The 24,849-nt window shown below is 39.4% G+C and overlaps 1 protein-coding gene across 11 annotated transcripts in view; it reads right to left on the bottom strand.

The window, feature by feature from the left end:
• PHF20 (PHD finger protein 20) overlaps window positions 1–24,849 on the bottom strand; it is a 71,736-nt gene that overhangs the window by 33,519 nt on the left and 13,368 nt on the right. For 9 of the 11 annotated variants that reach the window (XM_032126567.1, XM_032126570.1, XM_032126564.1 and 6 more), the window contains 9 exons: window positions 22,518–22,632; window positions 16,459–16,630; window positions 16,159–16,243; window positions 15,389–15,468; window positions 11,478–11,865; window positions 10,992–11,099; window positions 9,767–9,943; window positions 8,768–8,941; window positions 1,479–1,757 (listed from right to left, as the gene is read on the bottom strand). In XM_032126567.1, the coding sequence (XP_031982458.1) occupies window positions 1,479–1,757; window positions 8,768–8,941; window positions 9,767–9,943; window positions 10,992–11,099; window positions 11,478–11,865; window positions 15,389–15,468; window positions 16,159–16,243; window positions 16,459–16,630; window positions 22,518–22,600 (1,546 nt within the window). In that variant the 5' untranslated portion in view covers window positions 22,601–22,632. The remainder of the gene's footprint in view (window positions 1–1,478; window positions 1,758–8,767; window positions 8,942–9,766; window positions 9,944–10,991; window positions 11,100–11,477; window positions 11,866–15,388; window positions 15,469–16,158; window positions 16,244–16,458; window positions 16,631–22,517; window positions 22,633–24,849) is intronic. The other 2 variants (XM_032126573.1, XM_032126574.1) reach the window with 1 other exon arrangement.

Here is a 24,849-nt window from a genome sequence, read left to right as displayed (position 1 = left end):
AAGATCTTGAGTTACTAGTCAGTGCATTCAAGACAATCACAACAAAACAACTTCTGAAATCAAAGTAATTACACAGTTTGAAAGAGCCAAAAAGAAGTCTGGTTATTGAAAAGCCCATGACATGCACAAAGCAGCTGCATGAGCAGCTCTCAGCAGACAGTCTTCAAACCATGCTTGTCTCAGTGTGTTCCTCCAGGCAATATTTGGGTTCACTTAAGCTTCATGCAGAGTACAGTACATACAAATCATTACATCCTAATGCATTTAAAGAGAACTCTTTCCCTACCTAATCTAAGCTTATGCCTGTGCATTGTTTAAAGATACAGAAGTATTTGGGGTTTACATGTAGTAACAGTATGTAAAGTCACACTGATCCTGTTAGGAACAAGCACTAGCACCTCAAATGAAAAGTCATTTTCTGGACTCTTTAGGAGAAGCAACCACGAAGCAAAGTAAGGCAGGATATATCCTGCTGTAGTGAGCTGGAGCTCTGTGAGCAACTTGCACGACTTTGAAATTCTTAAACAAAATATTAATGAAAGATCATCTGCAAAGACAAAAGATGCCATGGAATTCAGCAAGGAGAAAGATGGTTTTATAAAAAAGGCTCAATGAAAAGACAGAAGAGATGAGTAGTTTTATGGACTTGCAGTACACAGAGACATCAGTCCCCAAGAGCCAAGTCTGGACAGGTTATCAACAACCACTGCAATTCACACTAGACCTAGACTGCCACTCTGGTGTCATGCCAGGCCAAGAGTGCTTCAGAGAACGAGGGTGAAGCAGAAGTGAATGTGATTTTGTGGACTGCAAAGCAGTTAAAACTTACTTTTTTTTTCTGCAAACCATTAATTTTTTATTCCTTTCCATTGCCCATCTGTTGTGTGAAGATCTTTTTCAAGCACAGCTGAAACAACTGCACTTGTTAAATACTATGATTTTTCATCCCACAGAACAGTAAATACTGCAGAAACTGGTACTGGATTTCCAGCCAGATATGTGGTTGAAGGCAGTAAAATACAGACAAGTAAAGTCAAAACCTAAAGACAAGGAAGATATAGGAGAGAACTGGAGGTACCCAAACTGTTCCCTAATACAGAAAAGGACAGAAGTCTTCAACCAATACTATTTGTAAGCCAGGAGAAAAATAAAAATCAAGTCAGAAACTCAGGGAACTGTAGTTTTTAAAAGGGAACAGAGATTTAATATGCAAATGAGCTGCTACAAAAAATTAAGAGAAGCTGAGTGGGTTCTTTACCAGAACATGCTCTTGATTTCTAGAGGAAGGAACATCTTCAGTATTATCTTTCTAAAACACCATGTTCACATGTATTATGCTTCTTCTCCACATAGAAACATGCTAAGATAGAGCCCTAAAAGAGACTCCTTCAGCCCAAAGGAAAATTGGTTTCTGGTATTTTCTGCCTGTCCTGCCTGCTGCTGTTTAAAAAAAAGAAAAAGATCAGCACCATACTTACACAGTGAACCAGCTGCGGTCCGTCCTCTTTTTGACCTTTCTTGATTAGCTTTTTCAGAAGCCAGAGAAGCTCTGGTTCGAATATTTCTTTTTACAGGGTTCTGCTGTGATTCTGCAGCCTTCTCCACTCCATGAAAGTATTTCATGTGATAATGCAATAACTTGGCTTTGCGGAAGGATTTTGAACAGTCCAAGAACTTGCATCTAAACTTGTGATCTTGGTCAACAGTTGCAACTTTTTTTGATGCAAGAAAATCTGTTCTCCTACAAGGTTTTGTTACTGTAAGAACAAAACAGAAAAATTGCCCCATGCATTTGCTATATTTATCAAATGGTTTCCTAAACTTAAAACAGCAAAAAGAACTTAAGTAAGCATGCATTCAAATGTATTAGCTATGAAATGCTAAAAGTAAAATGTTAATGCCTTTTCTGCCTTTCAGATCAATAACTTTAAAGGGAGAACTCCACCCTACAGCTCATAAAAACTGGTTGTCGTGACGCCACTGTTTCTATGAATAAGTTACAACATTTTGCTTCCCTGAGTCCTTGCCCAACAGCTGATATCATCGTGTAGTGCTCTTGAAGATGAAAGACTGAATCTCACAGAGATTACATCCCTAAGTAAGAACACTAAAGATTATTTGTTTACAATTATTCACACCTTTGGTGAAAGCACTTTCCAAGAAAACAGTTCTGCTTCTCTGCTTACAATTATTTTGCTACCTCCTTTCTGGGTGCACAGTCCCATCACCAAAGCCTGGTTACTTCCAAAGACAACAGAAGCAGTATGTCAGAACATTTTTCAAGTAAAATTAAAATTTATTTCAATTTCTAAGCAGCAATGAAACACAAAATTGCTTGCATCTGTTACAAAATGTTCCCTATGAGCTGTACTTACTTAGTTTCTCAAAAAAGCAAGGGAAGTTTCAAGATTCATATGTAAGAACACTTTAAGGCACCTATTCCACAGAGCACTGTTGTGCAACCCAGGGCTGCATCTATCATGAATTTCAGAAACTTTTAGTTCATGTTTTTGCTAAGAAACATACAAAAAACCATTTCGAACTAAATCAGATCACTGTCACCAGTATCTGTACTCAATACAACACGAGAGGTAAAACTGAGGAAACAAATCTAAGTAGATCTAGACAATTATCCATCACTAATACACACACAGCATCAAAAAATCCCTCTCCAGCTAGAAGAAAGGAGGAAAGGCAGTATCATTTCTAAAAAACAGCTTCCAAATACAATTTTTCAATTTGTTTTGCCAGTACTAAAGTATTTTTTCCATATTTGTGTTTTTGACTTTTAGGATTAAGAAAGAAGTGTTTAACTACAAGACCCAAACCTAATAACAGTGACTAAAATTGAAAGGATGCAGCACATGAATGACAATTAAGATATTATTAGAAGTATTAGAAATAGCTGTAAACAAGGGACAAAAGTACCCAGAAACATTATGAAGAAGAATAAGATTTTCTGTAATTGCAGGAAGGCATTGAACAGAAGAACTGTTAAAGGCAGTGTCAACCCAATCCTGGAGTAAAAACACAGGACAGTTTGTTTCCAAGCTTTTAGCATGCAGCAACAAAAGTGGTGTTACTGAGCAGGAGACTTAAAGGTTATGTCACAGTGCACAGAAGCATCCTAGACTGCTGTATCTGAGGCACATAGCCTTTAAGTACTGTGTACAAACCAATCTTGGACACAGAGAAAACACAAGTAATTGTACCCTGATGCATAGGGAAAGATTAAGTCATATGTAACACCAAGCTGGTTAAAAGAAAGAATATGCAGTGAAATTGGAGAAGGAAATTGTACAAAGAAAGACACTAGTTTCAGGTGTTTCACAGTGGTCATGACCAGGAGGAAGACACTGAGGCATAGCCACATTAAAAACATGCTGACAGGAACATCAATAAGACTGCAGCAAAGCCAGACTCACACTTGCAGAATGACAAAGTTTGCCAACACCAAAATCAAAATATACTGCAGACCATCAAAAGCTGCATTCAGGAAGAATGAAAAAGTATCTCAGGAAGGCTTAGTGCAATGGCCTGTGGGTTTAGTGAAAGCAAACACAGAAAAGTTCTCTTGACTGTAAAGGAAAAAAAACAGCATTTGGGACTACTGAGAATGCTGAGAACTTGTTACTATTTAATAACCAACATGAAGCTGGAAAACATAACCACAGCAGAAGGGAGTAATGGGGTCCAAAGACTTAACAAAAAAACATTACAAAGATGACAAGGGAAACTATTATAACATCACACAACTGTCAGGATGATGCCCTACATCCAAGCTCAGAGCACTTCCCTCCACTGAGCTGGACAGACTCTGGAGAAGATACAGGGAATGGCTTCTAACTGATCAGCTACAAGTTAGAAGAGGAAAGGATTGCATTAGCTGAAGTTAGAAATAGGGATAACAAAGACATGGGAAAAGGAAAAGGAAGCAGACAAAAAACTTACTGCAATGTGCAAAAGGAATGTATTCAGAGTAATAAAAATACAGACGATCCCACAAAATTTGAAACAAAGCTTCAGTCATTCCCATCACTACATTTTCCCTCTTTACAAGTAGCACAACAGAACTCCCAGTCACCCAGGCAGAGCGGGAAACTGACAACCAACTCTGCCACTCAGGGGAGCCTCTGGAGAGCCCACGCTCCGTGTGCTCTGAAAATGACTTCCTACACCAACACCTGAAGGGGCAGCTACCATCCTTACACAGAGATAGAATTTTTGCTCACAACATATGGCACTAAAATTGGTTTCTATAGGAAAAGGTTTAGTGTATTGTCTTCAGATTTTCAGGCACTTGCTTTTTCAGAGGAGCTTGGTGGGTATTTTCTGTGAGTACAGAGGAAAATGAATGGTAAACTGGCACCTGTTATTTCTCCCATGATTATAATCAAAATTCAAACTCCTCATCTGCTTTTCAGTCAGCCATTACAATATTAAGCACAGACACTCATGGTCAAACATCGGTGTGTCCTTTAAGTTTCACTACAGAGGAAAACATTCCTTCAGTGTTCTAGTCAGCAACCCCTCTCACTCCTCACTGGGCTGAATTATCCAAGGCTCAAGCTATGACCACGCAGTGTTGAAGCTTCCAAGTCCACCAGAGGTGTTTTTACTCCATCACCAATTCTCTGTTTGATGTGACTCTTGCTGAGACAGGAATATTTGGCAGCAGCATGGTACCTTGATGAAGGTCTGCCATCCTGTGGCATCTCCTGCAACACCCGGGTAAACAATCCCAGAAAGCCACCAGTGCACAGACCTCTTCCCATTTTCCCCCACTTAAAGCTGGCCTTACTGCAGTTTTGAGCCATTAGACCGCCACACACAATTGCCTGCTAAACTGAGGGGACTTCCACTCTCTATTTCCTAGTCTCCAAAGAAATATTAAGTGAAGATCAAATTATTTCTTCACCTGCTGTTAAACTGAACACATTGAAAAACTCTAAAACTCATGTTCTCTGGTGCATTATGTTCATGATAGGTCATAATAACAAACATTCTTGAGCAGACAGTTTTCACACCGTGCTTTGGACCACTTCACACCACTGGGCCAGTGTCCTCACTAATTACTTATTTCATTCAACTTATTTCTTCTGTAATCTTTGTTGTTTTTCCTGAGCTCACCAAGTGTTTCATCATTTCAGCTCTCAAACTACATTTCTTCCTTTATTTTCAAAAACCCTCTTTCTTTCAATATCTCAGTTGTGAAACAAAAACCATCTTGCTTAATTGCTCAAGTTAATTTAGGTAAGGACAGCATCCAAGAATTTCCAGTGCATCCAGAATCCACAGAAGGAGATGCCTGGTGTAAGAAATATATAAGAAAGAGCACCAATAATCACAGATAATTACATATTTATAAACTTGAGGGGTTGTGAGCTGTAACATTACCTGGCATTGCAAGAACTACTACAGATAGTATTTCCTACAGCCCTCCACTCACCATTTTCCCCCTGTGCTGGAAATAAATTGGTACCAATAAAAGCAGCCTGTACTGGGCAGTAAATCATGCAGTGCACCACTCACACCTCAACCCACCTTTGGAGGGGCCAGGTGAGGGGTTGTAAAGGCTTTACCTGCACTTTGAGGTGTAACTGAAATACTGTGACCAGATTATGGTGCCTCACTGTAAGGAGCTTTAAATGAGCAAGGCAGGAAGGACTTATTTACCTACCATATATTGTTAGGCTCAAAAATACAATTTTCACACTATCTTGAAGGGATTAAAGCCTATTCAGGGTGAGCTGCAAGAGAAACAGCCACTCTCTCAAACTGATGCAAAGATCTTATGCTTCTCCTTAACTGAAACCCAAAGCTAAGAGCAACAAAATTAGAAAAGCAGGTGTAAATATAAGGCAAATAGAATCCCTGATGCATATCCATGCAAATAAGTAATTTCAAGGGTGCTGGCAAATACTACTACAAACACAATAGCAGATCTGTGCAAAGCAAAGGCAGCTCACCTTTAAAGTAAAAGGAATTTTTAAGAGTAAACTCACATGAACAGCTGTGGAATGCTTTTAAATCTGTTTTCAGATATATGCAGAGCTTTAAATTTGCCAACAGACTGTCACATATTTTTTGGAAAGACAACTTGACTCAGCTACATTCTGATCACCATTTCTGGTCCCTTGTCATTAGAGGCGCCCAAAGCCAGCAGAACAGGATCTTAATTCTTCAGTACATGTAATTATTCAGAATTTTGTTGAAACTTTTTAGAAAGGAACTTAAGTTTTGACAAGCAATGCTATATCCCCCTTTCAGAACATGTTACAGACAAATAAATTTTAAAACATCTCAGTCATAGGGAAGACTCCAGACTGTGTTTGCTGTTATAAATGTCTGCAACCACTATGAATCTTGAATCATATACTTAACCAGTGACTAGAAAAACACCCTTTAAGAGGAGTGCTTTTGTCCTTAAAAATTCCTGATATTCAAATGCTATAAAAATCATGTTCTTCCTGTACATCATGCAAGGTAAAACTTGTACTACCAGAATGCATTACTCAACAATGCCAAATATCACATAGAGGAAAATAGAGGTTTTACAGAATTTTCCTACAGGAAGATAATTAATTCCCACTAAGCAACTAAAGTCTACAGACAAATAATAATGGTAATACTGGGTTACAATAATGTCTTTGTTCTACACATGGAAAGCTACCAATGACTTTAACTTCCATGCTGTACTTTGCGGGAATCTCACATGCAATAAAAACCCTTGTCTCCCACACACAGCACCTACTCCAACAATGTACTTCACCCCTTCCCAAACCCCAAATCTCTTTAAAACACGTGGCAGACTGAGAACATAATGAACATAACTGTCTGACATACAGTTTTATCTGGAGCTTATCTGTTCACTTGATAGTGAGTTAACTCAGCTCTCAGTCTCCAACACCAGCTGTTTTTAGGACAGCATGCCTGGGCTCTGCAACACAACTACCCCTCCGCAAGAGCCGGAAGCCACTGGCAATTTTCAGAGGCATTTCCAGATCCCACCTAGAGGCATCTACCACTGTCATGCTGCTACACACACATGCCACTACCAGGTAAAAGACCAAGCCCTGCTGTTCCCCCATCAGGCAGCTCATCAGCACTGGGGGGACACTGGTACAATCCCACAACCAAGACAGAGCATGGAGAGGGAAACACAGATCCACTTTTAACTACAAAGGATTTATCTGTGACACAATCTATGAATTTTAAAACCCTCATCTCAAACTGCTTGTTAATAAGATTTTTCATGTTGGTTAAGTAGGGAAATGTAGATTTCTGTGCTTGGATTTTGGGTAACAGTATTTACTCAAAGACCCTGCATAGCTTTTAGCCCCAATCCTTAAGAGTGCTTTACAAAAAAAACCACCTGCTTGCCACACCTGGATGTCCACCCAGGTGGATAGATGATTTCTAATGTTAACTGAAACAACTTTTAATAACATAAAATAAAATCCATGCTCAGAAGTGTGGATTTTTATGTACCACCAGTGTTGTACTTCAGGTCAGAATTCAGTGTGAGTGCATATTCCCAAATTAACTTTAACCTAGCTTGCTCAAGTCCTGACAGAAGAGCCAGGAACAAGAGCGCACAAACTCCATCAGTGCCTTTGGGCAGGTGTCAGCCAAGCCCTGTTTCCACAACTTTGCTGCTTGTATCTAATGAAGCAAGCTCTGACGGCCACATCCCACACATTCCATTAGTGTGAATGACACCGCACACACAGATATTACACATTCAGCTGGAATTCTCCCGAGTTTAAACCCAAATTACAAATGCTCAGCAATATCTGAAGGAGACCAACATCAAAAGAGCTCTATTTTCTAAATACTAAAAGACCATTTACACATCCAACCCGAGCGAAGGAAAGAGGTCAGTTCCTTTCGGCACTGAGGGTACACGTTAGTGGAAAGGGAGAGGACATGTCACTTGAACAGTTACACCAGAGTGAGTGAAAGAAGATACGTGCAAACAGGAGAGAAATTTAAAATAACCAACAAACAACATACACAGATTACTCCAATGTTGAGCAACTGTAAATCTCTCCAAATGCTCTGTTCCACTTAAAATTAAACTTGTTTGATAGAGCATAAACTAGGAAATACGTAGTTCAAGTTTCCCCAGTTAGCTGTAGATCCAAAGATTAAAGTTAGAAGAAATAATCACAGGACAGCACTACATTTTGACAGTCTACTATCTGCATATGAAATTTTAGTTTGAAAAGCAAGGTAAGAACACTCCCCAGCTAAGAGAAAAGAGAGTATACATCAAGACAGACACTGAAATGTTTGAACTATTTCATAAATTTGCACTACACTATTTCATAAATTTGCACCTCCAAGTCTAAACATAAGGATATAAAAATGCACCATCAGGATTCTCAGACAGCAGTAACAGTAAGGCAGTAGCAGTAACAGTTACCACATACCCGCAGCACATTAAGGAGAAAAGAACCTGACCTTTTACGGTGCTAAGTCCAATTTAATGCGGAATTCCAAACACTGAAAACAAGCATTTGTTAACTTCATTCATGCTGAAAATATTACACCCAGTCATTTAAAAATTATGATCTCCACTTTTAAGATTGCTGTCCAACTCAAAAGCATAAGATTAAAACTGAGTTGATAAAGAATAAAAATACGCTTTTTTTACCAAGGTTAACATTGCAAGAATGCACAATTTTAACACTTGTACAAGTACAAAACACCTGGTGCATTTGCTTTAAGAAATGCATCAACATTAAATATGAAAAATCTGAACCTGTAGCAGCAGAAGGTTCTTGAGTTCTGACAGTGACAGAGGAAGACCCAATGTCTTCAGCTTTTTCTTCCTGCAAACTGGCATCTGTACTGAGTGCTGTGCTATGCGACGTGTTTCCAGGTGATCCGTGTTCACTGAAACTTTGGTCAGATTCAACAGGAATTTCTAACTGGACTAGAATGAAAAAAATTTAACACTGAGTAAAATGCATACAAAAGCATACTGCAGAACACCGCGGGGAGGGGGGATCTTCATCACATTAGAGAGGAGAAAAACACCCATCCATGCTCTGACTGCTTGCTCTTGGGTCACAAAATTTTTACAACACAACTAACTTGTAGCACCCCTCTAAATTTACCGCTGCTTAGAAACATACAAGCTAACTGTCTAGAGCCCAGAATAGGACAGATCTCCTCAAACTACTACAAGAGCTCCCCCAAAAGGGAAAGGCAGTGAAGCACAGGGCAGAAAAGGGAGTATCATTTCCCCCCAGTTTAAGCATAGAAGCATCCCATTTGATGCTTTTAGTGTTCAACAACAGGATTAAACTGTAAGAACTCTGAGTTCAGCACTTGGGCTGTTACTTCTACAATCTCAAAGTGTTAAAACATTGAAATTACTTCATTTTCACAATTAGAACCTGCATTCCCTAAAAAACAACACCAACCAAACAACAAACCCCAAACCAAACTATTTCCTTGAATATTTTTACAGCCTATGGAGCTCTCCTTTTGCAAGGCCAGTTATTCCTCTACTGTAAAAATTCCCACCACCCAAAGGAAATGCTAGGGTTACTGACAGAGAGGGAATCAAAAGCCAAAAGCAATCAGGGCAGCAGAGCAGTAGAAACTTTCAATGAGTTTTCCCTGCACTGCTGATGCATCAGGTTTTAATGGCATATATGGAGTCTGCAGGTTAAGCAACTGAAAATATAGAGCTTGCAACAACTACATGATGACCTCTTCACAAAAATCCAGGGTACAGTGCAAAGCCACTTACCCTTCTCAGATTCATTTTGGTTAGATACTGCATCTTTCCAAGGTTGAATTTCCGTGGAAGTTGTGACAAGATCTGTATTTAAAATCTCATGGCTAATACTGGATGAGAGTCTTGAAGAACGCCTCCTGATCTGGTCTCTCTCAGTATTATCTGAAGAGTTCTTAAATTTTTCCTGAGCTGGAACAGTTGTATTAATGGTACCATGCAGTTACAGGAGTACAAACAGAGGATAAGCAAGCTTTCAAGTTCTTCCCTCCCTTCAACAGCTTGAAAGTGTGTTTTTTAAGGACTAGGGCTAACAGCAAAAGCTAAAAAGCCTGGGTAATTAGGCCTCTGTAAAAGCTGCAATGGTAAGTTACAAATAAGCATAAAAATACAGCAAAAACTCTCAACTTTTTTCTTCTAGTAACAGATTTGAAGTACAAATACAGATCAGTTTCTTACTGGTTTCTTATTGAGAAAAAAAATTCCACAGAGTAAAATGTACACAAAAGCATACTGCAGAGCAGTGGGGGTGTGTTTGTCACACTATACTGGAGCTGGTCTAAACAAGCTGTTCCACAGATGTAAGTAATACCAGGAGTTAGACGAGACAATTCAGACACACAAACAACCATGACTGGGCTAGATAACCTACACACACTGAAGTTTAAGACTCTGTGGTATTAAGGAAAGAGCTTTCTTCAGATCTTCTTCTCCTTGGTCATGACACTACTACAGAGAATATAATTTTCTTTCCTCATCAACACATTCAAGTTCCTCAGCCTCCACACAGAGCACACAAAGATAAAGCAGAAGCTATCTGACTGCAGTGGCTGAGTATTTACGGAGTATTAGAGTGCCCTTGCTAAGCAAAGCAGTAAATCCTCCATCTAGTAACTCAACAGTTTCTACAACTTTTAAGGCTTTTATAGCCTTCTATGTATTGGAGGCAATATAATCACTGCCATCCCTACATCTGTGAATTTTTGCATTAAGGCTCACAACTTATGCCTCCTTTATCCAAAACCAACTTCCAAGATTTAGGAGGGAATTCCATCATGATGATGCCACATATGAATGGCAAATCTGAGAAAAACCAGTGCTGTATTTTAGTCAATGCATCTATCACAATTCAAGATTATTCCACAGCCATTTTACCCCTCCCCCCCGCCTTAAGCTTGAAGAACTTTTATATTTATACACGCGCGCACACAGTGTGAGATCTGAATACCAAAAAACTCACACAAGTTTTTTTCAATCCTGGGACGCTTCAATGGAACATCACATCCTTTAGGTATTTTCCGACGTCTTAACTCTAAAGTTATGGGCTGCAGTGTCTGAGAACTTGGCTCTACAGATTTAGATGAAGAAAAATTGACTGAATACAAAGCTGTGAAACAACCCAAATTCCCAAGCCTCACAAGCTGAAATACTGGACTTGCATAAATACAGCTTCATCTGCTTTCTAAAATTTACAGATTAGGATTTAATCCAACTACAGGTATGCTTTATATTACACGATGGTTACTTGCCTAAATCTAATCTCTGACCAAACCACCAAGGCTCCGAACTTCAATATGTTCTTGGCTGTCCTGAACAAAGATGAGCTTAAAATTTTTTAAGAGTTCATAGAGATTTAGGCTGTGAAAGAGCAAGATGCTTGTCATTCCTTTAGGTAAGTTTAAGAGTGTTCTGGTACATGCCTAAACATTTAATCTTGGCTACATACCCGTGGGAGGTGTTACTGGTGGTCGGCCACGCTTTCGCTTAGTTTCTTTTGCATTTTCCTGTGGACTCTTTACATTATCATTCTCAGGCTTCTTCTCAATTTGTGTATCTACTGAATATTCCATATCATTCTCTGATATATTCTCTTTATCTTCTTTTCCATTCTTAGATATATTCTTTTCTGAGATCTTGCCTTTTTCTGAGATGACTATAAATTTTCCCTCTTTATCGGGTTGTTTAACTCGTTTCTCAGTCTTTAATGTCTTTTCATCTTCGTCTTTCTTTGCATTACCTGTTGCTTTCCTCTGCTCTTTAAATTTCTCCCAGTTTTCAGGAGATGACGGAATTTCATTACCTCTTTCCTTAGGCTTAGCATCACCCACAATATTCTAGAATAAAGAGAATGACATGAAAATCAAATATTGTAGTCTAAAAGCCACCCCCCTCCCCTTTGTATTTAGCAGACCTGCATCCTTGTCCAATTTTTCAAGTGATAAAAGTACATGCTCTATTGCAACCCACAGATTAAAACTTAGAGGCACCCGAACTGGTGAAGGACCTGTGCAATGTCAACAGGACAGGGCAAGAAATCCATTCTTCACCACGCAATGGCAGAAGAGATTTGCTGTTCCTTTGTTCCCAGATGCAGGCTGGGTCCCTCCTAGCTTGTGCAGTACTACATAAAACCTACTTGGGACACTGCAGGAAGAGCAGGAGTCAGGAGCACAGAAAATGGCAAACAGCTCAATCACTTGGATGTGCAAACTCCTTTCCTCTCACAGAAGAGTCTCATTCAAAACAGACATGCAGTTTGCTTGTACTAAACACTGCTGCTGAAACTGCTAGGCAGAGTCATGTAAAGCAATTGCAATCAGCACAGTCATCAAGAAGCACGTGATGTTAAGAATTTAAACATTCAAATTTAAAAACAAAACTTAAAACTTTTTCTGTAATTTGTGTTCAGCATGAGAGGACATGAAAATCCTTAACAGTCCCTAATCAGCATGCTACCGAGGCAACATTCAACTGCCAGCCCATTTCCCCATAGTTCTTATTAGATAACACCAGGCCAGGAAGAACACCCTGTATGAACAGCTCACTGCTATTCCACCACCTTCCCCTTTTGTGATCAGGCTTTATATTACACCACTGAGAAGGGGTGGGGAGGATGATATATGCTGATTATGGTTTTGTCCCCTTTCAATGATCCTGCTACAGGCTGTCCCAGATGAACAGGAACCTTCTAGCTTTGCACATGGATTAATACTTGGTCATGTGTCAAGACTGCCTTTAGTTCAACTAACTTCTCACTTCCTGTTGCCTAACTGAAGCATTAAGGAGCAACCATGCTCCTTCCCAGACACAATTCTACAGGGCACAAGAAGCTTCAACTCTGACCCACGATCAGGACAGGAAAGGCTAAATACCTCAACACCTTTTTGGGGAAAGAAAGTGGAACAGGTGATTTGAGCTACATGAAATTCTGAGAATCCACTTACAACTCACTATCTCCTTGTACTGCACTACATCTTGCCTATTCCCACCCCAATGTTCCTGTCTATACGTGGCTTACATGAACTGATACCTTTTAAGGTATTTTCAGACCGTAGCCTTCAGAAATAATACTGATGCACTAAAATGGTGAACATGCAATCTGCTCCACCCTCTATGATATTATTTCAACCATATTTCGTAGCCATGTTATTAAAAAAAAAGTCACTGTTTAAAAGTGTGAAATCAAATTGCATGCATATTTCATGAAAACAGCTAGGCAAATGGGAAGGAAGTCTTTCACATGTCTGAGCACCCCTTTTACCAGACATCCTATAAGTTTGTATTCTGCAAATACCTTACGGGAGAAGCTCCAGTGGCAACTTGAACATTAGAAAGAAAAAAAAACCCAAACAACAACTCAAAAAACAACCCTCAGGCAACTATGTTTCAACAGTTGTGATGCTCACAAAACCATGTGATTTGAATCAAGTATGTGCTACTGGAACACTCATAAGCCATCTTAGCCAAAATATTCTCAAGAAACTGAATCATGAATATAGTATGTCTGAATCACCTCTTGGTGCTCCTGAATTCTTAAAAGCTGTGTGCCCTTGCAAAGGCGCATCCACACTGTTGCAGGTCATTAGCATTTTACCATCATTGTTCACCATAGCCAGTTACACTCTCTACACAGGGACAGAGTAACACTGCAATTAAAGAAATTATGACCTGCTTATTTTGCTCCCTTCAGGAGCTGTGTGGGTTTGGAGCCTTTTCTTTTTCCCCACACAAGTAGTAAGACATGAGCCATGTGTGCCTTCATGACTCCAGTCTCTCCTCCTGAAGAACAGGAACAAGACACCTCCCCTCCACTTCCAACATGCTGCTACACTACTGCTGTGCCTGAATCCCCCACCATCTCTGAATCTTGGGCTCTTCAGTGGCTCAAGTATTTTTTTTTTTTTAATTTTACTTACGGTTGTGTAAATAGAGCTCATTAGGAAATTCACACTTTATGCTTTTTTTATGCTAAAGGACAGAAAAAAGTGTTCTAGCATAACTTAGGAGATTCTCTTGGGCTAAGAAAAATCTTCTTGGACAAAGGATAAAAGGAGAAAACAAAACAAAAAAAACCCACCAAAACCACAAACCCCTTTTATCTCCTTTCAAAACCTTTCCAAAGCTATGCAGAAACAAGAAATTTCCTAAAAGGGAAACAAAATATTTTTATTTTCTTATGCAGAGTATTTCTTCAGATTGTTCAACTTCATTTATTTAATGCTAAATACCATAAAAATTTCTCATGGAAATGAAGAATCTGCAGTAGTCACAATAATACTTGTATTATTCAACCTTCCACCACACACAATGATAACCACTTAAAAGCTATTAAGGGCACTTTATGGCAAATCTGAAATAGTGTTCCCTTCCAGCTTGGCCAATACAGAAATCTGGAGGATTGGTATACCTCTTCACAAAAGTGAGAAATTTAAATTGTACCACTGACATTCATTACTGGAATGTGTGTTTAAGACTTGTGCTGGGAGGGACAGATTCCATTTCTTTGCTCAAAGTTTCAGAAAACTAAAAGCAGAGGGCATGGCAAAAAACCCCATAGGTTACAATTACCACACAAGAATGTGTGGCAAAAGATAAAACTTAAAACCCTACCTGTAATGAAAATCATTCTGAAGCAGGTACTTAAGAAGTTTTAACCAAGTTACTCAAGACCAGAACTTGGTCAGCATTTCCTATGTGCCTGCACATGAAAATCGAAGTACAGAGCAGCACTTCTTCCTTCTCACCATCAGCAGGACAATTTTATTTTTTTTAATGCAGTGGTTCACTACTACTTTCTATCACGAGCTTGAACCCACTGCATTGAACAGGTGAAGGGTTGGTAAAACAGCCAAACCACAGAAGGAAAACAAGGAAGAGCTAAAAAGTTGATCTTCTCAAATCTGTGAGAAGATTAATAGCCATGTTCCTTAAAAGTCTCATGAATATTAAGTAATTACTTTGGGAAAGAATAGTTTCTGTTCACTCCCTAGTTTTCACTCCTTTATTTTTAAGACATATATTTAAACTAATCTCAGGTAAAACAATCACAGCATGTTTCAAAACCTTACCACTAGCTTTAGTATGTACATTTTGAATTTTCCATCAATTTTTAGAAATCTGTTTTCCTTGTATACCTATGATTTCTTTAGTTCAAGAGGTGTATTTAGAGAACCTGAGAGCTTTGCAATCATACCACAAAGATTCACACAACCTTTCCATTTTAAGGGACTTCATTTCAGACATACTGTATTTTAGCAATAAAGGTTTTTCATTAATTTCATGTCTTATAATTCACCAAATCTAGCCACCTGAACTGTTCACTTCAGAATACACTAGCTGCACAAACACCATGCTTACCTGATCTTTGGAAAAAGCTTTGACATGAATGTTTTTGACTGTCTGAATTACACCATCATAAAATTTCACAGTGTATGTACCTAAAATATGAAAAAAAGAGTAAGAGTTCAAAGATCAGAAGTTATTTAACACAGCATCAGCTAACAGCTCCAATACCCCAGATGCAACATTAGCTCTAAATGAAAGCTGCCTTATCTGTGTTGTTAGAACCCTCCACAGAGTTCCTATCACAGGCCTGGGAGACACAGAAAAAGATACCCAAAATAGTTCTGGTCAGAAAAAAGGTGCATGTCTAATCTTAGAGTTGCTCCTCAAATGCACCTTACTCACAAAACCCCAAAATATTTTTGATTAAATATTCCAACATATAATTACACAGCCTTTTTCTCCTTGATCTTACAACACAGGCAATCTAAAGCAAGCCCAGCACTAGAACAAATCCTTCACACTTCCCTGATTTTTAAGGGGGTTTTGCAGCTCTGACAATAGGTTTTATTGCAGTCAAATGCAATAACAACAAATTTAAGAAACAACTTTTCTCACATATATACTTAAAGCAATTACTGACTGGATATCCCAGCAGGAAGACTTTATCTCATAAACAGGATAAGAGGTTAAAAAAGTTGATGACAGACTAAAACACGTAATTGAAAATGCAATTTTTCACAGCTGATTTCCATCTGCTATAGTATCTCTCCACCCAAGCAACCAGGTTCCAGTACAATTAAAAAAGCATGACTACCAAGCATGACAAAACCAGGAGTCCTTACCATCTTTGTTAACAGAAGTAACTTTGGCTGGATAGAAGCGACAGTCAGACCAGCATGCCAATACCTGATCATTGATATGAAATCCCTACAAAACAGTAGTTAAAAGTGTCTTCATCTGAGAATTACTGAAACATACAACTTTATCAAAACATTTCAATTACTAGCTTTCCAATGTTTAAAAGAAATCATAAAATTTACACAGCAGGTAACACAGCAACGGTGAAACATTGTAAAGGTCATCATTCATACAACTGCACATTAAACTGTTACACACACAAATGTCCTCTAATTTCTACTTACTGCACAGCCTTCTTCCTCATGTAATCCTTCTTTTCTTAACTGTATTTTCTCTAAGGGACGCAAATAAGGACTGTCCCAACAAAACCATTCATCGTATCTATGGTTCCAGCGTTTGAAATGGATAAGTACTTTCCCCTCCTCATAATCAATTTCTTCAATGTGTGCTGGATACCTGGTCAAAGGTAGATTAAAACATTTTAATTAAGAATAAGGTAAACTGTCTCAGACACTTGATACAAATAAACCTTGGTTTAGCTCCTCCAATCTTATTAATTTGACGTACCACTTGTATAAGCAATAAAGATACTACACAATGACGGAGCAAAGAACATAAGAAATCCCAAAACTGAACAGCAAATGCAAACATTGGCTGCAGCAAAAGGAGACAACTAAGGAGTTCTTAGTCTGGGGTGGAAAAAGAAATTTAACTACAGATCCAGAAGTCAGAAGGACCTTCCCTACATCTAGAAATGTCACATTTTACAAAATCAATAGCTTCAATTCACTCTTACCAAGAGTAACACCTGGGGGTCAATACACTCACTTCTCTGAGATATCCACCACCAGGCATCATGAATCATCTACCCAATGTAACACCAAAAACCCAGAAGGCACATTAAATGTAATTTAAGTTTTAGATTCTCAAAGCAAAATTTCATCTGCAAAATCCTGGGATTTTTAAATATAAATTTCTTAGTATATTAGAAGTAGAGGAGTCTCAGATGAGATTCAAATGTTTCTGATCAGGAAGACCTTGTAGACTATTTCTTTAAATTGCATTGGTAATTTATAACTCAGAAACACAGCTATTTCACTACCCCAACTGAAGATAACATTCCAAGTACAATGCTTTCTCCTCCACAACAGTAACATCAGGAGAAAATTTCCATTTGTCAGTGTTTTCAGTATTTTGGAAGAGAGGCAAGACCTCAGTGAATTCTTGAACGAAGGCCTGAAGACAAAACTCAAATCCGCAAGTATTCTTTATCTGGTAAACCACACTTGAAAGACAGAAAAAGTGGTAGAAAGAGGTGGCATCTCAAAAGGATCAAACCTGATGCTAACAACAGAGCCCAGACACGTAAGAATTAAGACTCAAATGCAACCCAGGCTACCATTCTACAATCCTACACAAAGGGAAAGCAAACCTACCTACAACTGAAATCCTCCAGCTGTAAGACATGTCCAGTCATGACTTCACAAAGAGCTTCAAACAGGCCTTGCTGGAGACTTACACTGCAACCACAGACTAAGGGTCTACTTAACACTCACTGTCACACATCTCAAGCTACGCCATTAGTTCATCCCAATGTATTATGAAAATGCATGCAGCAAAGGCTGTGGAGGAGAGGAACTCAAATGGAAGATACTTACGGCAGAGACATCTCTAACTGGTTACCAGCTCCTTGGAAAAAAAAAAAAGAAACTTCCTTCTTGTGATAGTCAAGATACTTTATATTAGGTAACTCAAGTACTGTCCTCCACAAGTTCATGAGGGGGCAATAGTCACAGTCACAACCTAGTTCTACTAAACACAGATTATTTTTTGATATCACTAAGTACAGGTAATGACAAAAATCAGCATCCCATTCCCTACAGTCTGAGTGCAGCAGAAACAGGTAAGAAATCCCAGATCCTCTCAACAAGAGAGCAGCCAGAAGGGTGCTCTTGCCATTGGGACTGCAGTACGCCTAGGACTTGTCTAGATTTTCAAAGATGAAGAGGGAAGCTGATAAAAAGGACAGAGTGCTGACTCAGTACCAAGCTAATAATCCTGTCCAAGCAGATAACCACCTCTGGGAAACACAGTCTACTTTTCTACCACTGAGATGAGACAAGCCCAAGTTACAAGAGTCAAGTAACTCAATGATGCAAGACTTCTCCCTGCTTCATATCCAGCAAAAGGAGGAACTTTCTCCACCAGAACTGTCATCCCAGAATCACACATCAGTGCCATCTGCACCTATCCCACTTCACTGACAGGAGTCAAGATCATCAAGAAAAACATATCTGACAATGAGACCAAATTTCAGTCTACCTGACTAAGTGTGGTTGAGCTAGAGCTCCCTGCCAGTTCTTGGAGAATGTGCTGAAAAGCCTCAGCATCTTCTCTTTTTGAAGCAATGAACATCAGTAAACATACACTCAGTGCTCTTGACTGGAGCACTATAAACCTATGAGCAGCTGTGCTAGATCTACCCATGATCTCTGACAACCCCTTCTCCTCAACACCACCTTCCTTTCAGAGGAGAGCACTGGCAGCTCCAAAACAAAGCAGAAAGGTTCAAAGGTTCTCAGCAGCCCTGAGCAGCACACACTGACAGATCAAGCTTCCTTCCTCTCACATCTGTAGCCTTTTGTAGAATTGGGCAAGCACACCACATCAGGAGGCACAAGTGCTCACAGATCTACACAGAAGAGTAATAGAGTATTATCCATACACATCCTCCAAAAAGCCTGTGAACATACCAAGGGGTAAAGGTAACTTAAAAGAAATTCAGACTTGTTTATCAAAAAAGCATACTATGAGAGAATACACAAAGTGAAAGGCCAATAGCTGAAGCCTGGCTAAGGCCCCAGAGTACAACTAAAATATGTCCAGGGTGGCCCAACACATCCTCCCCCAAACCACAAACGAAGTATTCAGCTGACTCAATGGGTATTCAAGGCAGCTAACTGATCCTGGGTAAGAAAAAACACCAAATGGTACCGATTTAAATATTTATCTAAAACACTTCTAAATCAGAGACAACTTCTTGCAACAGACAGGGAGCGCAAAACAAGTAGTCTTCCAGTTTAATTTGAAAGGAATGATGAGCTCATACCTTTCAAGGACTTATGACCTGGCTACACTGTAAGGGAAAACCTTTAAGATGCCCAAACTGCTGGCATTAATTTTCTAAGAACCTAAGTGACAATCAAAACTCCAAGAGTGTAATTCTGAATAGACTATGGTTAGCAATGACTGGCAACTTCAGACTACAGTGGTCAAAGCACAGCAAACAGGATGAAAATGGGTTTATGGTAGACAAATGTAGAATTATCCTCTTCTGGGAAGAGGTAAATATGTGGGAATTCTCTGGACTAGTCTGTCTCCCTTCTCCTTTCCTACATACCAAAACAGAATTGCTATAAACCCCCACTCCCTTGGAACTAGGAAGGGACAAGCTTAGCGCAGTCAAAGCAATGCAGAGAGGAAAGGAAGCATCCACGAGAACCAGCACCATGAAGGACAACAGCTGTAGTGGTTCATCTTTTCAGTACTTAGACCAATTCCTGACAGCATGAACAACTGAACTCCCGGGACTGACAATCTGAATTGTAACATGGTAGCATCATACTCTCAATACTACTCAAGAGCTCTAACCAGAATTGGAAGTCCCTTCACATCCATTTTACTCAGACAACAGACAGAAAAACTTGGAGGTGTCATTACAACAAGGTAACAAAAGGTAACATCATTTGCCTATTGCAGGCATCCAGTGCAGTCATCCTCTTCTCAGTAAAAGAGGATGCAGCTAGCCAACACTCAATCAGTTTTAATGATCCAGTGCAAAAGGTTTCAGGAAGTCAGTTCAGCTGGGACAGTGTGCCCAAGTCCATGGCTACAGCAACCTGTCTGGGATCCCTCCATTCAGGGCTGCCCTGCTGTAGCAGTCCCTGTCCTTCCCCCTCTGAACTCCAGCACTAAGAGACCTTTCAGCATGCAGAGATGCTCTCTCCCTACAGTGACCCGAGGTCAACAGACACAAATCTTTCATGACAGTTTTGATGCCATCAACCCAAGCCCTAAGAACATAAGCCAAGCACTAAAGTACTCACTGTACTCCCTGGAGTTCAAATATAGCATATGACATACAACTGCACCAGGAAGTGCAGTGCACTTCTGATATGCTATGATTCCAAATACAACAAAGCAACCTCTGGTACGAGCTCTAAAGACGCAAAATTCACTTTGCACGTTGGCAAGGAGCAGGCTCCACACTGACTACATACAAAGTTTTTTCTTCACTAGGGTGACAACACATCCAAACACCCCGGAAGTTCTTAACCAGCAATTTGGGGCACAAGCCATTGCCATGAAAGAGAGGTATATGGCACCTTGACATGAAATTTTTCCAAAGTATCACTGCCAATGGAGTGGCAATAGCGGCCTATGAATTGACTGATGTATTTGGTACAGAGAACAGAAATCAAAGCCAGCACTTTAACCAAACAGGAGACTTGTGACTATGTTTTAGTGACAACACAGCAACAAAAGTACACACAAGAAAAGCTTGGACCTCCAAAGGTCTAGCACTGGTAAAAGCAAGTGTCAGCAAACAGAAAATCCTGTGCCCCCACAGGAGTGCACTGTAACCACACCATGGAGCAGTCCTGGTCGCACGGGGGCAGATGAAAGCAGCAGAGAAAAAAACCACAGTCTGCTGTCCTCTACAAATCCACTGCCAATGAGTTTTGTCAGCACTGATAGTCCCCAGCTCTTAAAAATTTTCATTCAGAAACCGTGAAAATGGAAATGCACACAATCCAGGGTTCAAAGCTTAGCAAGTAAACAAAAGATTTCAGAACTGGAAAGTTCATAACCTAGCTGTGAGATCGGAGTTGCAAAGCACTGTGTGTAGGAGTCATTTAAGATCAAGTGTTTCCAAAAATCAAAGAACGTGGAACAAATAGCATATCCAAAATTCAAATTTAAGCCAGGAGATATGCAGAAAGTAGAGCAGGTTGTTGAAGTCCTCCCCCACATAATTTTCCCATGCAAGAGCTATGTACTCAGACACTGTTGTTGAGCAAACATGCCAGAAGGATAACCGTCATGGACACGAGTTATTAGCCTTACTCAAACACCAGCTACACCAAACTGCATCTTTAAAAAGCCTACACTACAGACAGGCTAAGAGATGTTATTTTTGTAAGCCTGACTAATTTTTTGCTGTACTAACAAAATTCAAGAATACCAAAGATGCAGGCAGGTGCTTACCTACACAACTCTTGGTTACACAGGTAAGCCAAATTAAAGTGTAAACAGGATTTCATGTTCATACTTTACATTCTTTATGGAAAGAGCTATGTTTTCTCGTTTTCACAATTCCAATGCCCTTGTACCTGGAGAGTACATGCCCTGCATGCAACCGAGATGTTTTGGAATAAATCCCCTGTGTCTAAGACAGTGCTCCATCCTTCTGAGATGTCCATATGGTTTTCAGTACTGACTTTGCACACTTCACCTGTTGGCTGGTTCCAGAGCTTTAAGTACAATCATATCTAACCCACACAAACTTCTTAATAAAAATCAACTATAGCTGATTTCTGGAAAGAGACGTTATCTACAGGAGCTAACAAAACCAAATTAATTCCTGTATTGAAGAAGTCTTTGGCAATTTTCATTTTATCTCTCATTCACTGGTAATTATTAAATGCTAAGTTTTGAGCTGACTATCTTAAACGGACAGAGTTAGAAAGTTCGAAGTTAGCCCAAGTATTTTTAGGCTCTTTTCCCTCCTCCTACTGCAGCGGTTAATGAAGGAAAGTGTTCTTCCTCACCCCTGAGGGCTCCAAGACGGGCACCAGACCAGACTTGTTAGCATGGAATATGTTTCCCCACACAGTTCTTTAATTCTAAAGCTGACCACCTCATATGAACACAGGCCTAACAGATTCCATCAGATTTTAAAGCCTATGAATTCACAACAGCACTGGGAAAGGAAGCAGCAAGGATATTCTGTACTGCAAAGAATTTATTCTTCCGTAATATCTGCTCTGCAATATTAAGTATAGCACAGAACTTAAAGGGTGAATTCAGGAGAATGAGAGCCTGAAGTCAAACTAGATTTAGGAGCAGTCCTATTCCCAGGCACAACACCAGTACACTTCTCACGGGCCAGCACAACATATCAGCATCTATCGCCCATTTCCATCACTGGTATATAAACTTTTATAAATTAACTACTTTCCTACAAACCAATGACTACGACTCTAAATATAGTACCAATACAAAATGTTTAAGATATTAAAGACTTAAAATTAATATAATATGAATGGTTTTAAAAATATACCAGTTTTTTAATCTGTCACGGGCTTCCAACTGGGCTCCCACCTCAAAGTTGATCCCTCTTCTATTCGGAGGATGTTTTGTCATTTTGTAATATCAACACTGCTGATTTTATTCCCCTGAAAAATGCAATTAAATATCAATCACTAATCAAGACATACACAACATAAGCTTATGCACTATATACCCAGAAGCCAGATGTTAAGGGACTGCTGTAATTTTGGTTTGCAGAAAAGGGGCAATTATCTTTTAAACAAGGGTTCTCAAGTGACAGTGTACAGAATCATTCCAAAAGCGTGTTCAAAATGGCAGCTACTGGACCATGAAAGAGTGAAGCTCAGTCTCTGTCCATTGGTCCAAGTTCCAGGTCAATTAAGAACCATGCAACCCAATGTTTATTCACAACTGAGACAGAAGTTTCATAATATTTTCTCCCCCCTCCCGGTTTCAATGAAAACAAGGAATCCAGTAAACAGGAAGTGAGCAAAACAAACACAATAACAATCTTTCAACAGCTACCACATTCGTGAAACACTCTAGAACACTATGTCACCTCATCATTACAAGGGCAATAAAGTTCAAAGACATTAGAAAGATGTAGTTTTTTTAAACCAATTTTAGAAGACTCTCTATACTGTTTGCATATTTGCATTGCTTTTGTCCAACTTCTCCACCATTTTAACCAGAAAATAAAAATAGTCTTCATTAAGATTTGTTTTCAATATATAATATAAAAGTTTAAGAAATCTTGCTGAAGTAGTTTCTCTCAAAGTACACATAGTGAAAAAGCCTGGTCAACAGCTATTTTTCCTGATTTTTTTGTCAGTTGTTTCCCACAACTTGTAAGATACAAATTATGATCCATTCCTGTAGTGTTCAAGCTCACAAGATCCAAAAACACAAGTAAGTTTTATTCAGTATCATTGTCCTTATAGTAAGGCTGTATCTTGAAGATTCAATTACAGATGGACAAAACTGATTCGAGTTAAAATAAAAATCCTTCTACAAGAACAAGGACACATGCACAGAAGTAAGCACCAGCCTTTTGGTTCACATAAGGCATAAACAGCAATGGTATCAACTGAGCTGCATCTACAAAAGGATTAACGTTGTGAAGAACTACTCTAAATTCAAGTGTAGTTCCAAAATCAAAGATCTTTAGGCAAGTCATAAAGCTTCTACAACAAGGAAAAGCTATTCCTTCACCACACTTCTTAAGCCAGGCCATTTGCCAAGGGCTGGGCACAGAGGCAGCCCAACCACCTCCATTCAACCACCACACTGCAAAGAAACTTCCCTACCAAAAGCTCACCTGCTGCCTTCCCCTAAAGCAGTGCTTTTAGACTGATCCTCACCTCTGTTAAAGCAGCCTGCAAGGATTATGGGGGAAAAAATACTGTTGCCTGTAACTTTGATTCACACCAAAAGATAAAGTATTCTAGCCACCCAGGAACTGAAAAAAATTAATTTCCTAGAGTAGTATCTGATAACAGACTGAGTTCACACAGCATGGATCTGAATTAGCCCACTCTTCTAATGGTTGGGGCAGGACTCCATAACTTTTAATTTGGAAAGGAAATTAAGAAAAACTTAAGATGGTTGGGATTTTACAGTTTATGTTGCATCACATTGTAGAAATTTTAAAAAAAAGGCAGCAAGTACAAAGCTACATTTTATTTTTAAGAGGTTTATCCACCCACACCTCAAATATCCACTATTTTCTTTGCAGATGTACATCACTAAAATACTTTCTCATACTAGCAATGGAATTCCATGCCTCCAAATGTGGAGCAGACACACATTTTGCTTTATCACTTGTAGAAGAAATGACATCTGTAAGGTGATTCTTTCTCTAGTACGCTTATTTTTCCTTTTCACTAAGGAGGGAATGCAAAGCCAACAACACAGCCCCAGAGTGTCGGTACATTACTGCAGCTTCCCGCAGCGGTTCTTTTCAGAAAGAGCTGCCATCTGGATGCAAGGGATTCATCTCAGCTCACCTACATGGGGCTGGAGAGGAACATCTACATCTCCTGACTTCAGTAACAGGACCGCACGCAATAGGGCTTCTAGAAACACGTCAGTTTTGGTGAGGAAGGTCTTACTATAGTTTCAGTCAAACATTTTAGGGAATATGAGTATCACAACTAAAAGAAAATCTGAAGAAAACAGCCAAAGCCATTTAATCAGTTACAGAGGCAGCAGATTCCATGAAAATCTGAACACAGCTAGTCAGCTAACACCAACATTAGTCAAAGCACACACATACTACACTTCACTAGCTTGGCCAAGCTCATCAGAAGGCAGCAGGTCACAAAGTTGAAAGAGAGGAAAAA

This window comes from Corvus moneduloides, chromosome 17 (genome assembly GCF_009650955.1).
Source record: "Corvus moneduloides isolate bCorMon1 chromosome 17, bCorMon1.pri, whole genome shotgun sequence".
Taxonomy (NCBI): Eukaryota; Metazoa; Chordata; class Aves; order Passeriformes; family Corvidae; genus Corvus; species Corvus moneduloides.
The sequence above is the reverse complement of the archived record's forward strand: the minus strand, read 5'-3'. Positions and strand labels throughout refer to the sequence as shown.